At 43.9% G+C, this 16,247-nt stretch overlaps 2 protein-coding genes across 2 annotated transcripts in view; one reads left to right on the top strand and one right to left on the bottom strand.

Annotated features, from left to right (window-relative positions):
* The window catches only part of KLHL13 (kelch like family member 13), a 1,461,558-nt gene that overhangs the window by 344,517 nt on the left and 1,100,794 nt on the right, over window positions 1-16,247 (bottom strand). The gene's annotated exons all lie outside the window — the stretch shown is intronic.
* Window positions 1,791-16,247, top strand: part of IL13RA1 (interleukin 13 receptor subunit alpha 1) — a 34,972-nt gene continuing 20,515 nt past the window's right edge. The window contains exons 1-4 of the mRNA XM_083595465.1: window positions 1,791-1,925; window positions 6,750-6,907; window positions 10,781-10,907; window positions 12,342-12,462. Of these exons, the coding sequence (XP_083451591.1) occupies window positions 1,853-1,925; window positions 6,750-6,907; window positions 10,781-10,907; window positions 12,342-12,462 (479 nt within the window). The 5' untranslated portion in view covers window positions 1,791-1,852. The remainder of the gene's footprint in view (window positions 1,926-6,749; window positions 6,908-10,780; window positions 10,908-12,341; window positions 12,463-16,247) is intronic.

Below are 16,247 nucleotides of genomic sequence, written 5' to 3'. Positions count from 1 at the left end.
TAGATGTTGAAAAGCATGGGGGAGAGGACAGAACCCTGAGGCACCCCACAAGTGAGAGCCCAGGGGTCATAAGAGTAAGGTAAAAAGGTAAAGGACCCCTGGACGGTTAAGTGCAGTCAAAGGCGACTATGGGGTTGCGGCGCTCCTCTCGCTTTCAGGCTGAGGGAGCCGGCGTTTGTCCGCAGACAGCTTTCTGGGTCATGTGGCCAGCAGAACTAAACCACTACTGGAGCACGGAGGACCTTGACAAGTGCCAGAGCGCATGGAAACACCATTTACCTTCCCGCTGCAGTGGTACCTACTTGCACTTGCATGCTTTCAAACTGCTAGGTTGACAGGAGGCAAGTGGGTAATTATTTTGTTGGGAGATGGAGTCCTTTTATTATGCATTGGTGTGATAAAATGCAGGATAACACTGAGCCATTGAACCATTTCTTAAAAATCCTCTTTTAACCCTCCTCTCTCCCTCTTTTCTTTGTCAAATAAGTTGATTACTGTGTATATTTTTGTATTTACAATTGGAGCTTTTGCAAATGTACTAAAACATAAACTTTTAAAAATTAAGTATCAAATCATTGATGCAGCAATAAATTCCTACTTATTCATGAAAATGTGAAGGTAATAAGTATTAATAAAAACGGGGCTTTTTTGTTTGTTTCTTCTGTCTTTTTAAAAAAGTTAGTTGTTTTATCTTAAAATTTTAAGTTGATTTTGGTTGCTTGGTTGCTTGAGGTTAGGGAGGGTGTGTTTTTGTGTGTGCAGGAGGTCTGGGCTATTTTTGTCTTAACGGAAGAAAACACCTTTTGCAAATGATTCAGTTGTATAACAGAACAAGATTCAGGAAGGCAACAAACCTCTACACACTTTCCTGGGAGTAAACTCTATTTAACTCAATGGGACTTCTTTCTGGGTAGACAGACATGCTCGAGAGGGCTACTGTCAGCTTTTGTATATTTCAGCAACAAATATATTTTAGTATATCCTTTGCTTTATTTTTATTCTTCTAAGTTTTTTTTAGCTGTTAAAAAGTAATAAAAAGGAAAGACTCCCATTTTTCTTTAGTCACATTTGCTGCATATATATCCTGAGTTTTGTATTCCTCATTTTTAACCTTACAATAACCTTGGGGAGTTAGGTTACGTATGTGACATTCTGACAGTCTTTTATAATTTTGACTGCATGGCTGCTTTTATCCTTTTGTTTGTTTCTATGCTACCAGGAAAGAAAAGTTCCTCTGCCCTGCAAGGTGAACTGGGTATTCAAATATTTACATTTTTTTTTTAATGAGTATTTTATAAATAATTATCTCTCTATCTATCTCCTGTCATGATCTGGACTTTGCTACTTAAGCCATATGTAATTGCACCTATTTTAAAATGCCTATTTTAAAAAGTGAAGTAATGATTTTTTAAAAAATTACCTCATCACCTCTGTCTCTCTACATACATATAACTTAATGGACTTTGTCAGTCACGGCCATTCATTTAGGTTCGATTCTGATGGGAAGAAAGAAAGAAAGAAGGAAAGAAAGAAAGAAATCCCCCGGCACCTTCTTTGGGGCGCCCTCACTGACTGCACCTAAGTTAGCCACTTTCATGCAAATGGGTCTCCTCTGAGTAGAGCCAACAACAAGGGCTGTGACCCGCCTGGAGAGCGCGCACTCTGCCCATGCTCAGGGGCCGGAGAGGAGAGAGGCTCGTGAGCCTCCTCTTTCCCCTCAGGCCGGCCTCCTTCCCTCGTCTCCTCCCTCCGCCAGGCGGGGCCAAGGCCGCGAGGAGGAGGAGGAGGCGCCCCGGCCGGCACTCTTCCCGGCAGCGCCCGCCCCCGCCGCCACTCGAGCCTCGGGGATGTGATGGAGCCGCTGCTCGCCGAGATGGCCGCGTTGCTGCTGCTGCTGCTGCTGCTGGCCGGGGCCGTGGGCGGAGGTGAGGCGGCGGGGAAGGGGCCGGGGAGCCCGGTCCCCCGGGCGCCTCCCCCTCCTCCTGCCGGGCTGGGAGCCCTGAGGGTTTGCCGGGGGCGCCCGCTGCAGCCCCTCGAGAGGAAGGCCTGCTCGGGCGAGGGTCCCTGGAGTGGCGGGGGGTCCATCCCTTAAGGTCGGAGGGAGAGAAACTCCTTCCTAGGGAGGAGGAGGAAAGGGAGCTCTGTTTCCTCAAAGTATTAGCTCCTCACAAGTAATCCCGCTCCAAGTTGGAGAAGGAAGTGGCCTCTCGTTAAAATTCGGCATCCCAAATTGGTGCGCGGGTTTGTTTGGGTGGGAATTTATCTTATGGTGATTAGATACGACTATGGTGTTGATAAACGCCTGCTTCCTCGGAAGGAGAGAAGAGTTAAATTTCCTCAGAAGCCTGACCATGCTTGGCATCATGCCTTCCGACCCAGGTCCCTCTCTTGCTCCTTGCTGCTTACCTTCCTAATGCGTAGTTCGGCACACAGAAGCCCGTTGGGCTGAAGAAAATCCCAGTTCCCTTTCCCCCATCCTTCCGTTTATTTACTTTGTATTTATAAAAGTATTGATGTGCTTCCACGTCGTAAAATATCGGCGGGGGGGGGGGTGCGCGTGTGTACAACATTCAAATATGAAACACCATTGAAAACAATACAGACAATCATTCAAGTGACTGGCTAATTTAAAAAAGAAAAAGTTACAAAGGCATGTTAACATACAAAGGTCTTCAAGTCAACAGCAAGGCTGTTTGATCTGCGGCCAGGTTGCTGTCCAAATTGCAGCTCGCTGATCACTACTACACTTGGGGTGATCCCAAATTACTGTCATTTTCATAATTTCTTTTAGGTGCTTGGGAACAAAACTTGGCAAAGTTGCATAACTTGACCTTAAACCAAATAAGGAACATTTTGGAAATGTTTAGGGAGGCTTAAGTAGACTTGGGTCCAGAAGGAGTAGCTGGATGACTTCTTAACTTCCTGCTCTATTAGTGTCCTCTATAAGAGGACAGTGGGTTTCATTTGTTTTTCTCCACCTTCCTAATTAAGTCGGTTTTCTGCTGTTCTGTTAGCACAGGAACAGTTTAAGCAGTCTCTAGCCAGACCTCTTCCATTGCATGCAGGCTGGCTGGTTTCCTTGACTCCTCCGTGCCCAGCCCAATATGAGCATAACTCAGGCTGTGTGCTGCTGAAGCTTTGTGCCTCTTCTCCTAATAATGGTAATCTAGCATTCTGAACAGGCTCACTTCACCTCAGCAGCAGCTGCCCACCTACTTTGCCCATCAGAGCCATCTTGTCTACCTGCCTGCCTGGCGGCATGATGGAGGAGCTGCCAATCTTACTGATCAACCCTAGTGTCCCTGGCCTACATGCCTATGTGTGAGTGAAAAAGGATTGTCCTTTGCCATTTGTGAGGTGGCCTCTTTTCTATGTTTCCTGAGTATGTTACATGTTGAGTATGTTACATGTGTGCCCGTATATTTTCTATTTGTTAAAAGGCAGGGGCAGAAAGAAGTCGGCTGGCAATCTGTTGCCCAGGGAAACTCAGGGTTGGCTTCGGTTGTTGACCTACAGATATAATCCCTCCTGATGTACTTTCAGCAAGCAAAATAAATACTAGTGCAGCAAGCTAACAAAAATACTATTGCGGGCTGCAACAAGAGGAAATCTAGTAATTATATGTATAGTGAGATGCTTGTGACACCATGTACTTCATATTTGCAAGACAACAAGCTATTTGGAGGGCTACATTTGGTCACTGTGACTAGCCAACTGGAAGCCCTTGTAGGATGACCTTAGGTAAGACTACCAAAGGACCTGTTGATGCAGAACCCTTGCTTTCCATGGAATGCCTGCAATGTTCTGAGACAGCAGGATGAGAGAATTTTCTTTTACGTTAAGGGGACCCTTGGAATACCTTGCCCAAGAGATCTCCCCTATCCTGGAGCTGCTAGTTTAGGGTTGTTGTAGAAGAAACTTTTCTTTTTTTTTTTAAGAAATATTTATTAAGATTTTACAATAACAAATATACAAAAACACATAATAAAAAAACAAAAAAATAAGAATAAACACACACAAAAAAATTAAGAAAAATTAAAAACAATTCTTTTTTCATAACTTAAAACTCATTTGCTTGTTTCTTTGACTTCCTCACACCTCCCCTTCTTGTATTCCCATTTAAATAATCAAATCAGCAAATCCTTACCCTCTTTCATTTATCTTATCTCTATAACTTAACATTTTATAACTCAGTATTTTCATCCATTATCAATTCATTTTTGCATATTCTTATTAACTTTGTTGCTAATACAACTTATTTCCAATCCAACATCATTTTAATTATGTTTTTACCTATTTATACCCTTTTTCCATATTCTTAAAGCATTACAGCTGGAAACCACTTAATTTCTATCCAACATCATTCTAACATTCATTAATTTTACAGTATTTCTGTAGATAGTCTTTAAATTTCTTCCAGTCTTCTTCCACCGTCTCTTCTCCCTGGTCTCGGATTCTGCCAGTCATTTCTGCCAATCCCATATAGTCCATCACCTTCATCTGCCATTCTTCCAAAGTAGAAGAAACTTTTCTTCAGGCACATGCAATCAAAAAATAATGAAAGAGAGACTGAGGAAGGGAAGTTTAAATGATTGGCATAGCTATACCTCCAATTTAAATGCAATCTACAAAGAAAGAAGGAAAATATACATATGCGTAAAGAAAACGAAAAACCAATAATTTATTTAGATAGCTTAGTTGGCGTAAATATGAACCCTTCCTGCATTATTAGCTAACAAATACAAAACTAACATTCTCTAAAAATTACCGTATTTTTCGCCCTATAGGACGCACTTTTCCCCCTCCAAAAATGAAGGGGAAATCTGGGTGCGTCCTATGGGGCGAATGCAGGCTTTCGCTAAAGCTTGGAGAGCGAGAGAGGTCGGTGCGCACCGACCCCTCTCGCTCTCCAGGCTTCAGGAAGACATCCACAGCCTAGGCAGCCCTGCCTAGGCAACCCTGTGGGAGTTCCCGCAGGGCTGTCTAGGCTGCGGATAGCAGCCTGCCGCCCGGCGCGCGGGGCACCCTGAAGCAGAGCGCCCCTCGCGCCGGACAGACATCCGCAGCATGGGGAGCCCTGCAGGAGTTCCCCGCTGGGCTCCCCACGCTGCGGATAGCAGCCTGCCGCCCGGCGCCCAGGGCACCCTGAAGCAGAGCGCCCCGCTCCGGGCAGACATCGGCCAGCCCCACAAGATTGGGGGACAGCAGGGAGGCGCAGCGCCACCATCCCGCTGTTCCTCGACCTGGTTCGGTTTCCCCGACCTGGTTTTGGGGGGGGGGGAAATAAAGGAAAAAAATTTTTCCTTTATTTCCCCCCCAAAAAACTAGGTGTGCCCTATGGGACGGAGCGTCCTATGGGACGAAAAATACGGTAACTTTCAGATACCTGGTATGTGATATTTCCATGTCAGTATGCAATAGGCTGAAGCCAGCTTAGCTTAGCTACCTAAGTCTGAGATTTTGAGCAACACAGCATAAGTTGTGTTACACTGCATTTCCACATAGTTTGCTATTTGGTAAAGAAATAAGAATCTTGGACACTCTCAGTTTTTCCCTTGAGGCTGAGGGGGAAAGCTTAAAAGTGTGTGGGTAGCACCTAGTGAATCACCAAAAGCTTGCTACAGGAACTAGAGAAGTCGAAGCATAATTTCCAAACAAGACTTTTTTGATGGCATACAAAGGCAGCAAAAACTTATATGGGCATAATCCAGCTGGAAGCATCAATAGGTTGAATCTTCTATTAATTAAAGATTAAAATGAAGTTTTAAAAATACTGTAGGTGCTTTGTCAAATGCCAGGGTGGTCAGTACCATTGATCTTGAATTGTGCACTTAAGGTTATTTTTCTAAACTAGTTGGCTAGTTGCATACATCTGGAAGGAGAAGCTGATATTTCTTTGTGATACGTTCAAAGAGCTTGGTGCAACTTGAAAGTAGTGAAGGACATTGGTGGAGGAGCTTGGCAGCATTCATTGATTCCAGGAATCTGGTAGAGGGGCAGGTATATTATCACTACTTAGTCATCCTGTGCTATCTTGTTCTTAACTTTTGTGATATAACACACCAGCTCTCAGTCTTTTGACCCACTTTTCTCCATGCCTGAGACTCCCCTATCAGATGCATCCTTGCTGTGCTGACAAGTTTCTGGCTATTGTTTTCCTTTTTCACACTATAGCTATAGGGCATTGGCAGAGCACATGCTTTGCATATAGAGGACCCAAGGTCCAGTAGTAGTAGTAGTAGTAGTAGTAGTAGTAGTAGTGGTAGTAGTAGTAATTTATTTATACCCCGCCCGTCTGGGCAGCTCTCAACAGAATTAAAAGCACAATAAAACATCAGACATTAAAAACCTCCCTAAACAGTTCCCAGCATCTACAGGTAGGGCTGGGAGAGAGTCCTATCTAAAGCCTGGGGGAGCTGTTGGCAGTTACAGGGTGTGCAGTATTGAGCTGTGGGAATAATGATGCCTCTCAGATAATGCCCTATGTGCATGACATACATGCACAATAAGCTGAGCACAGTGCATGGGATGGAATTCCAAGGGATGGCAAGCCTTTGACAACTGCCTATATTGTGGTGCTCCTTAAACTGTCACCCAAAGGCATTCCTTAGACCTCAAGGGCTGAAACTCTGTGGCAGTGGGTGTGCACCTAGCTGCATTTCCAGTTGCTGCTTGGATTCGTCCTGAAAGTCAACAACTTAAAAGAATAGAAAGTGATGGTTCCCCCATTTCCCTTCCTTTTTTTATAGGAGTCGTGTTGGATCTGCCTCGCCCAACTAACATCACATATACTATCAATGAAAATAACTGCCAGCTGAATGTGACATGGGCTCCTGTAAAAATAGAAGATGACTGCAATCTACGGTATGTAACTGCTATAACCACCAGTGGAGAATGGGGCCAAAAGGTAAGCTTTCAGGGTCTTCTGATTCCAAGTCAGAAATTGCCCTGCTGAATTATTACACATACAAGAATTGTGATGAAAAGTAGGGCTTTGGGAATTGAGAAGCAAATCCGTGATTTCAGACAAGACTTGTGGAATCTAGAAATCTGATCTGTTTGAATTGATGGTGGCGTGACACTAAAGCTCTGCCAAGGGGTGGTATATAAGGAGAAGAGGGTCAATCAGCCTCTTATGCTGCATTAAATATAGTCTTTATAGGTTAGCATGGGTGGTGTTTCCTCTTGTAACCATGGAAAGTTAAACTGGCATGATGTCCTGAGTGGTGTTCTCACATGCATTTGTGTGTGTGTGTGCGCGCACATACACAAATATGCATAAACACACAAGTGGCATGATCTTTTTCAACACTTGGCAATCTTGAAGCAGGGAAAACACCAATACGAGCAGGGGGTAACACAGGAGAGTCTTAAAGGGACACAAAAATAAAGATTTAACGGTCCAACACATTTTAAATATATTATTTCCCCAGGGTACCTAGATGCATCACACTGAGTCCTATACCATTCTCATTTACCGAATACTACACAGTACTGTGCCTCTGAGAAGGGATATCTTAGAAAGCGATGGGCCACTAACAACACATTTTTATACATGTCTGTTGTTGTTGTTTAGTCGTTTAGTCGTGTCCGACTCTTCGTGACCCCATGGACCAGAGCACGCCAGGCACTTCTGTCTTCCACTGCCTCCCGCAGTTTAGTCAGACTCATGTTTGTAGCTTCGAAGACACTATCCAACCATCTCGTCCTCTGTCGTCCCCTTCTCCTTGTGCCCTCCATCTTTCCCAACATCAGGGTCTTTTCCAGGGAGTCTTCTCTTCTCATGAGGTGGCCAAAGTATTGGAGCCTCAGCTTCACGATCTGTCCTTCCAGTGAGCTTTATACATGTCTACTCAGAAGTAAGACCTACTGAGTGGAATTTATTTCCAGGTGTTAGATTGCTGCTGAATGTTTTTGCACCTTTTGATACTCCAGCTCTCCTTTCTTTCTCCCTCTCTCACCAAACTTGGCAACTAGCAGTTGAGTGTGTCAGCTAGGGGTGGGGAAGGTTTTTTTGGCCTGCTGAGCAAGATCTTTATCCCTCCTACCCCCATGGGTGGGTGGTTGCCACCTGTGAAAGTTGGCCTTTGAGAGGAGATAATTCAAAGGGCTGGCTCAGTCCATGTGCAGCTCTTCTCAGACACCTGACAATCATCTGGCTGTTGGACATTAGAGAAGAGGTGTTCTAATAGGGTTGTCCTACATCTGGGAAATCTGGACATGCCCTCTTTTGAGGGACCAACATGCCCATCCGAGCGGAGCTTTGCATTTTAAAGGAAATGTCTGGGGGTTTTGGCTCAGGCTCCTCGGGCTTCTTGGCCTCAGGCTTGCTCAAGCTGCTCTGCACACCATGGCTGCTGCCAGCCCAATCCAGGGAAAGAGGTGCACAGGCTCTGTGGCCCTCCCACATGCCTCTTTCCCTGGCTTGGGCTGGCAGCAGTTCAGGCTGTCCTCTTTTTTGTTCTTCAAGATATGGCAATCCTAGTTCAAAGTGCTTTGCAAGCTCAGTGTTCAGTGCTTCCAGTACACCACAGAGGTTGCAAAACACGTAATGATCAGCTGGTTCTTGGGCACCTGGGGATCACCACACAAAGGACCTTGAGGAGACTATGTTATCAGTGCCTGCAAAGCCCTTTTCAGCCAAGCCTTAACTGCCACACATCCTGACATCATAGATAGCAGGTGCGTGTGGCTTGCTCAAAATGGCTTTGCAAATCAAATAGGGAAGACTGGTGGGCCAGATTGGCCTACAGGCCAGAGGTTCCCCATATCTGGTGTCACTGACTTCTCTGCAACATGCTATCTTGCAAGTAATGCCAGCGTTCTGCCTGTGGGGTTAGAGAGCTCTGGTGCGTCATTTGCACATGCAAGTCAAGTGTGATCAAGTAGTCTGCCCAGCTTTCCCATGGCTTGAACTCAAGATGACTTCCAAAGCACGGCCTAAAACAAATGGTAAAATTAGGCAGTCCAATAACAAAGATAGCAAAATCATCTAAATCAGGAGTATCCTGCATGGTGCCCTCCAATTGTTGTGGACTGCAACTGGCATCATTCCTGACCATTGACCATACTGATAGGAGTTGCATTTGTGTGACTCCTGCAGTGTACCATTGCCATCACAGTTATGGAAAGGCTTCTGTATAACTTCACGGACATTTAACTCTTTGGAGTGATTTCTGTGATTGGATTGTGTGCATTTCAAGTAAGATGTGGAAAACTAAACTAGAAAAGACTAGTGATAGCAGGAAAAGCACACGAGGGGAGTACCACAATTCCTGCTGCTACTTAAACACATTCAGCCTAACGGGTGCTGTACAGAAATTAAAAATTTCAAGGCCTTTCCCACAGGCTCAAAATCTAAGAAGACAGTGAGGGAAAGGGGAATATTGTGCGATAGCAAGAAGACAGAGTAAAAGAGAATGCAATAATTAGCAAGAGTAGGAAAGTATTATGATGATTTTGAAAAAGAGATCATAAATAGCACAAGGGAGTAAAGGGTTAATAGATGAGTGTTCCACAAATGGACTGTCAGGAGCATAGAGAGAAAGCAATGGAGACAGATAAAAAATACAAATACAAAATAATAAACGGGGGTAAATATAGGAATGTAATTTAATTAAAGTGAACATAAAGAAAAACAAGCAGAATAATTGAGACCAGAAATAGATGTACCGTATTTTTCGCTCGATAACACGCACCTGACCATAACACGCACATAGTTTTTAGAGGAGGAAAACAAGAAAAAAAAATTCTGAATGAAACAGTGGATGTATCATTTTTGTGCTTCATGCTGCGGCCACAGACATGTGATTTGATGGTGAGTTTGGGGTAGCCCAATGCAAAGATCCTGAGGATCCATGTGGATCCATGCTTTGTAACCACGTTTTTGTACCATTGCAGCCCCAGGCAACAGTGGGTGCGTGATTTTTTTGGTGCAGGCTGTAGCCATGGACATGCTATGTGATCTGATGGTGAATTTGGGGTGACTCAATGCAAAGATCCTGAGGATCCATGTGGATCCGTGATTGGAACCACGTTTTAAGTAGGGAGGGAAGGAAAAACATAGAAGCGACAAGGAGAGGGGTGTGCAGAGAAGCAGCTGGCTAAGAATGCAGGAGAGGGGTTTTACCGGAGGGAGGAAAGGAAGGCAAAAGTCCCCCCCCACAAGCCAACCAGCTCTCTCTCCCCCCCCCCCAACCTGCATGTTGCCTTCGAGTCCCAGACGCTTAGAAGGAAGGACGCTCTGCTTGCCTGGAGGGGAGGGGTTTTCTCTGCTCTTTGTTCCGTTTGAGCAAACACAGTAAGGAAACAGAAGCGGGTGGGCAGTAAGACCCTGAGGCAGAATGCAGGAAAGCAGCAGCTTCCTCCTTTCCTCCCTTCTCCGGACGATTTGATATTTGCCTGATTTTTGCCTTCACTCGCGCTTGTCAGCTCCAGGGACCACACATTCGCTCAATAACACGCACAGACATTTCCCCTTACTTTTTAGGAGAAAAAATCTGCGTGTAATAGAGGGAAAAATACGGTAATCTTGTGTATGCCTCCACAAAAGTAAGCCTCAGTGACTTAAGTTACTTTGCTTTCTCCCAGGTGAGTGTGTTTAGAAATGTAGCCTTTGGCTTCCAAGGAAACTGCTACTAGTATAGTTGTACACATAGAGTGTTTTACCAGTAGAAGCCTTATGATTTTTATCCTATGGAATCGGGTTTAAAAATTACTTTGTTTGAGATTAGTAGTTTTTAATACATGTATATATGATTTCCCCTCCTTCCAAACATAGGAATGGAATGTTCAAAATTTCCGGACAGTGTTCATACCTCTGGGTAAAAAAGTCATTTTTGGAGTCGCCACTTCATGTGAAGGACAGGGTGATGGAGATTATGTTAAAATCACTCTTTGTCAAAATGGTAAGTTTTCAGACACTGCATTCTATAGATTTAAAAAATAATTTTTATTAAAGAAGTTCTTGGTTTACAAAAGTACATGCATTGTCTCTTCAGATTTGTATTAGACATTTATTTATCAAAGATTCCACAAATATCTGTATCAGCTTAACAAATCCATATTCGTACTCCAAACCAGAAAGCTTCTTGAGATCCCCTGCCCAAGTTGTGCACCCAGTGCTACATTTCCCTAAGTCCAGTCCTCCCCAACCCGGTGGCCTCCAGATGTTTCATTCTACAACTCCCATCAGCTTAAACCACCCAGGCTATTAAACAGACTGTGGGAAATGTAGTCCAATACATCTGGAGGCCATGAAGTTGAGAGACATTGCCTTAGGCCTTTTCATTCTCAGCATGAGTTTGCTCATTCTCGACCAGCCACAGAAGTATCATGGTCATTAGACGTGCAGATATTGGACACTGTTTGATAGCACTCTTTAAACCCCTTCTCGTTGGCAGCGCTGCAGATAAACTGCAGGTTACATGCATGGTATGGAGAAAATGTAGAATGGGGCGTGTTCCTCCCTTTCTCAATAGAACAATCTGGGATTATTCAATTAAAATGCATGGTGGGAGATTGAGGACAGGGAAAAGGAAGTACTGTTCATACAGCACCTAGGTAAACTATGGAACTTGCTACTACTAGATGCAGTTGTAGCCACCAACTTAGATGCCTTTAAAAGGGCTTAGACAAATGAATGGAAAATTAAGGCTCTCAGTGGTTACTTGTCATGATGGCTGTGTATTACGTCACATAGGAATATCAGTTGCTGGGAAGTATGAGCAGGAAAGTGCTTTGTGCTCAACCCTCATGGGCTTTTTGCAAAGTTCTGCAAACATAGGAGTTTTCCCTGGCATGCTGATGCTTCCCTTTTGTTTCTCCGTTGCCCCATTTTGATCTCCATTTCGGTCAGCAGTCATCCTGGGGGCCCAAGGGGTTGGCATGGGTGTGATGGTTAAGACTAAAACATTCCAACACGTTTTCAGAATTGACAAAATGCTCTGAAATACATGGATGGTACTTAGTGAATTCTCTGCTGCAAGAAAGGGCTGGGGATGGTTGAACCTTTACATTCCGTATATCTGATAATTTCCTGCCCCACCCCTAAATTAAGCCTTCAAGCACCAATCATTACTATAGAATGAAGTACACAAAGTAAATGTTTTCAGGTGGGTTTAATTTGCATGACCTAGCCTAAATTAGGAATTGCAGAATTTTGCTAGTTCAAAGCCTTTGAGTCTTGCTGTGCTTGAAACCCAATTTCTGGGCTCCAGCAGTACTGCTTTGCAGGCAAGTTAGGGCCACAGTTTCAGAAGCTCACTGAAGAAGGAGGAATGCTTAGTTAAAGCCAGGTACTTGATGCAACCAATCCTGCTTCTGATGCTTTTGCTTCCTAGGTACTGCAGGTACAGGAGCCACTAAAATCCTATGTATGTGGTACAATATGAAGTACATGATGTGCTCATGGCAGCGTGGAGAGAATGCAAGTCCTAACACAACCTACAAATTGAATTACTGGTTTGTACTTAATTTTTTCTTTTATTTCCATTGTGTAGGGAATTTGGGAACTCGGCCCTCTCTCTTTCAGCGCAGAGCTGTGAGGGATTTTAATCAAACATTCCTCAGTTTGGAAATCCCTTTGGGAAACATGATGAAAACTGTTTTGAATCATAAAATCATAAAATTGTAGAGTTTGAAGGGACGCCAAGGGTCATCTAACACAACCCCCTACAATGCTGGAATCTCAACAAAAGCATCCATGACAGATGGCTATCCAACCTCTGCTTAAACCTCAAATTAAGGGGTGTCCACCACCTTTCAAGGTAGTCTGTTCCATTGTTGAACAGCTCATACTGTTGGAAAGTTCTTCCTTCTCTTTTGTTGTAACTTGGTTTGAGTCCATTGCTTTAAGTATTATCCTCCAGAGCAGGAGAAAATAAGCTTGCTCCATCTTCCATGTGACAACTCTCAAGATATTTGAAGATGGCTCTCATGTCTCCTCTCAGTTTCCTCTTTTCCAGGCTAAACATACCCAGCTCTCTCAACCGTTCCTCATAAGGGCTTGGTTTCCACACCCTTAATCATCTTGGTTGCCCTCCTCTGCACACACTCCAGCTTGCCAACATCCATCTTAAAATGTGGCACCCAGAATTAGGCACAGTATTCCAACTGTGGTCTGACTAAGGCAGAATAAAGGTAAAGGGATGCCAGACCATTAGGTCCAGTCGTAACCGACTCTGGGGTTGTGACGCTCATCTCGCTTTATTGGCCAAAGGAACCAGCGTACAGCTTCCAGGTCATGTGGCCAGCATGACTAAGCCGCTTTTGGCGAACCAGAGCAGCGCATGGAAACGCCGTTTACCTTCCCGCCGGAGCGGTACCTATTTATCTACTTGCACTCTGACGGGCTTTCGAACTGCTAGGTTGGCAGGAGCAGGGACTGAGCAACAGGAGCTCAGCCTGTCGCGGGGATTCGAACCGCCAACCTTCTGATCGGCGAGTCCTAGGCTCTGTGGTTTAACCCACAGCACCACCCGCGTCCCAAGACAGAATAAAGTGGTACTATTACTTCCCTTGACCTGGACACTATATTTCTTTGGATGCAGCCTAGAATGTCATTAGCTTTTTTTGCTGCTGCATCACTCTGTTGACTCATGTTAAGTTTGTGGTCTACCAAGACCCCCTAGATCCTTCTCACATGTACAACTGGCAAGCCAGGGGTCCCCCAACTTATATTTGTACATTTAGTTCTTCCTATCTAAGTGCAAAACCTTACATTTGTCCATATTGAAATTCATTTTGTTGGTATGGGCCCAGTTCTTCAATGTGTTAAGGTCATCTTGAATCCTGATTCTGTCTTCTGAGGCATTAGCTACCCCTCCAAGTTTGATGTCTGTAAATTGGATGAGCGTCACCTCCATTCCTTTGCCCAATTCATTTATAAAGGCATTGAATAACAACAGGCCCAGGGCAGAACCCCACTGCACCCCACTTGTCACTTTTTCTAGGATGACACGGAATCATTAATGTGCACTCTATATATATGTGTGTGTGTGTGTGTGTATGTTTCCCCTTTTCCATTCACAAGGGTCATTCTAGACACAGCCAAATTTTTACATTAGAACCTTGTCTTTCTAAATAATCATTCAAGCACTTCTGTTCCTTCTTGACTGTATTCATTGGCTTTAGTCTTATTATATCCGTCAATTTGGCCAGTTCCAAATATTCACATAATTTACATAACCATTCCTCTTTGGTCGGTACCTGGTTACCCTTTCCAGTACTTAGCCACTAGGATTCTCGCCGCTGATGTCGTGTACAGAAAGAATTTAGTATTTTCTCTAGAAATATCACTATTCAATATTCCCAAGAGGTATGTTTCTGGTCTTTTGCTATGTGAAGTTCTTAGTAACTTTTTTATTTCTTCCTGGATCATGTCCCAGAACTTTCTGATCTATGGACATGTCCACCACATATGGTAAAGGTTCTGCTTTGTGCATCTCCAGCACTTATTACTAAGCGATTTGTTCATTTTAGCCAATCTCTCCGGTGTTAAATACTATCTATGGTGCATTTTCAGGTAGTTTTCTCTTATTAAATAACATACTGTAAAATTAATATTTTTTTGTCCACAGTTTTTTCCACTCTTTATATTCAATTACATAACCTAAGTCCTGCTCCTATCTTATTATGGCCTTTCCCTTTTCCTCTTTTTCTATTTGAGCATTCTGTAACAGCTTGTACATTTTGGAGAGAGTCTTTTGGTTGTTCTGTAAAATCTCCTCTAAGATCTATGCTTTATTATCAAACCTTTTTAACGTCTTATCTTTTTCAAAGGTCGCCCTAAACTGGTATTATTCTAGCCAATTTACCCCTAGTTGTTTGAGTTCTTCAAACCTTTTCAGTTTGGGACAATAATTTATCTCATCCACCAAGTCTCTGTAAGTTGGCCAGTTATTGTTCATGTTATTCTTATGAATGGCAGTTGACTCTATAGGTGATATCCACCAAGGGGTTTTTGTTATAACTTTGGATTTATTCCTCTCCCAAACTTCGAATAAGGCCTTCCTCACTAGGTGGACATCGGTATTCCTAAGCAACATCCAGTCTTTCAACCAAGTCCAACATGCGGCCTCAAAGTACATTCTGAGGTCCGGGACTGCAAAACCTCCTCTTTCTCTGAGTTCCGTCAACAATTTAAAATTCATTCTTGCTTTTTTGCCCTTGCCAAATAAAACTGGCCTGGTCCCTCTGCCAATCTTTAAAACATTTTGTCCCAATAATTATTGGAATTGTCTGAAAGAGAAAGAGGATTTTGGGAAGTACTGTTATTTTAATCATTGATATTCTGCCCCATAATAACAGCTTCAATTGACTCCAATTTTCTAAATTTCCTTTAATTTCCTTCCATTTTTTGATGTAATTGTCTTTAAATAAATTAGTGTTTTTATTTGTAATCCATGCCCCCAGATAGTTTACTTTGTTTGTGGTCTTTAGACCTGTTATTCTTTCTAGGTCTTCTTGTTCCTTCTCTCCCATATTTTTTGTTAATAATTTAGATTTATCTTTATTCAGTTTAAATCCCGAAACCTCGCCAAATTCATTCATTTTGACTAGTGCTTTTTGTATGCCTTCATTTGGGTTTTCAGTAGTAATAATCACATCATCAGCAAATGCCTTCACCTTGTAATATCGGCTACCTAAATTAATGCCCCTTATTTCCTGATCTTCCTGACAGTCGTATCAAAAGTGTTCGCAAGGTCATGTATCCTGTGCTTGTTAGGGTGGTGCTGCTGGTGCCGCTGTGCAAAAGCCTGCACATCCTTCCACTTCTGGCAAATGTCCCTCAGTTCTTTGGAGGACAGCCGTTCCTCAGTTGCTTCCTCCTCTTCCAGCGAGGCCTGCTCCTGCACAGCCTCTGCCTGCAGTTCGAGCAGCTCCTGGGTGGTCAGCTCATGGTCGTGCTCCTTCACCAGCTCGCTGACGTCCTCCTCTGTGACCTCCAGTCCCATGGTCCTTCCCAAGGCAACAATGTCCTGCACCACTGTTGACTCTGGTGCATCAGAGTCACTTGGTGCCACACAGTCCGGCCACAGGCTGCGCCAAGCGCAATTCAAATTTCTCCGGCTGATCCCGTTCCAGGCCGTGGTGATCATCTTCAAGCAGGTGACGATGTCGAAGTGGTCCTTCCAGAATTCCCGCAGGGTGATGGTGGTGCAATCAGTCACCTCGAAGCATCGCCTGAAAAGCTCCTTGGTGTAGAGTTTTTTGAAATTGGCGATGAGCTGCTGATCCATTGGCTG

This window comes from Podarcis filfolensis (assembly GCF_964270895.1).
Source record: "Podarcis filfolensis genome assembly, chromosome: Z".
Taxonomy (NCBI): domain Eukaryota; kingdom Metazoa; phylum Chordata; class Lepidosauria; order Squamata; family Lacertidae; genus Podarcis; species Podarcis filfolensis.
The sequence above is the reverse complement of the archived record's forward strand: the minus strand, read 5'-3'. Positions and strand labels throughout refer to the sequence as shown.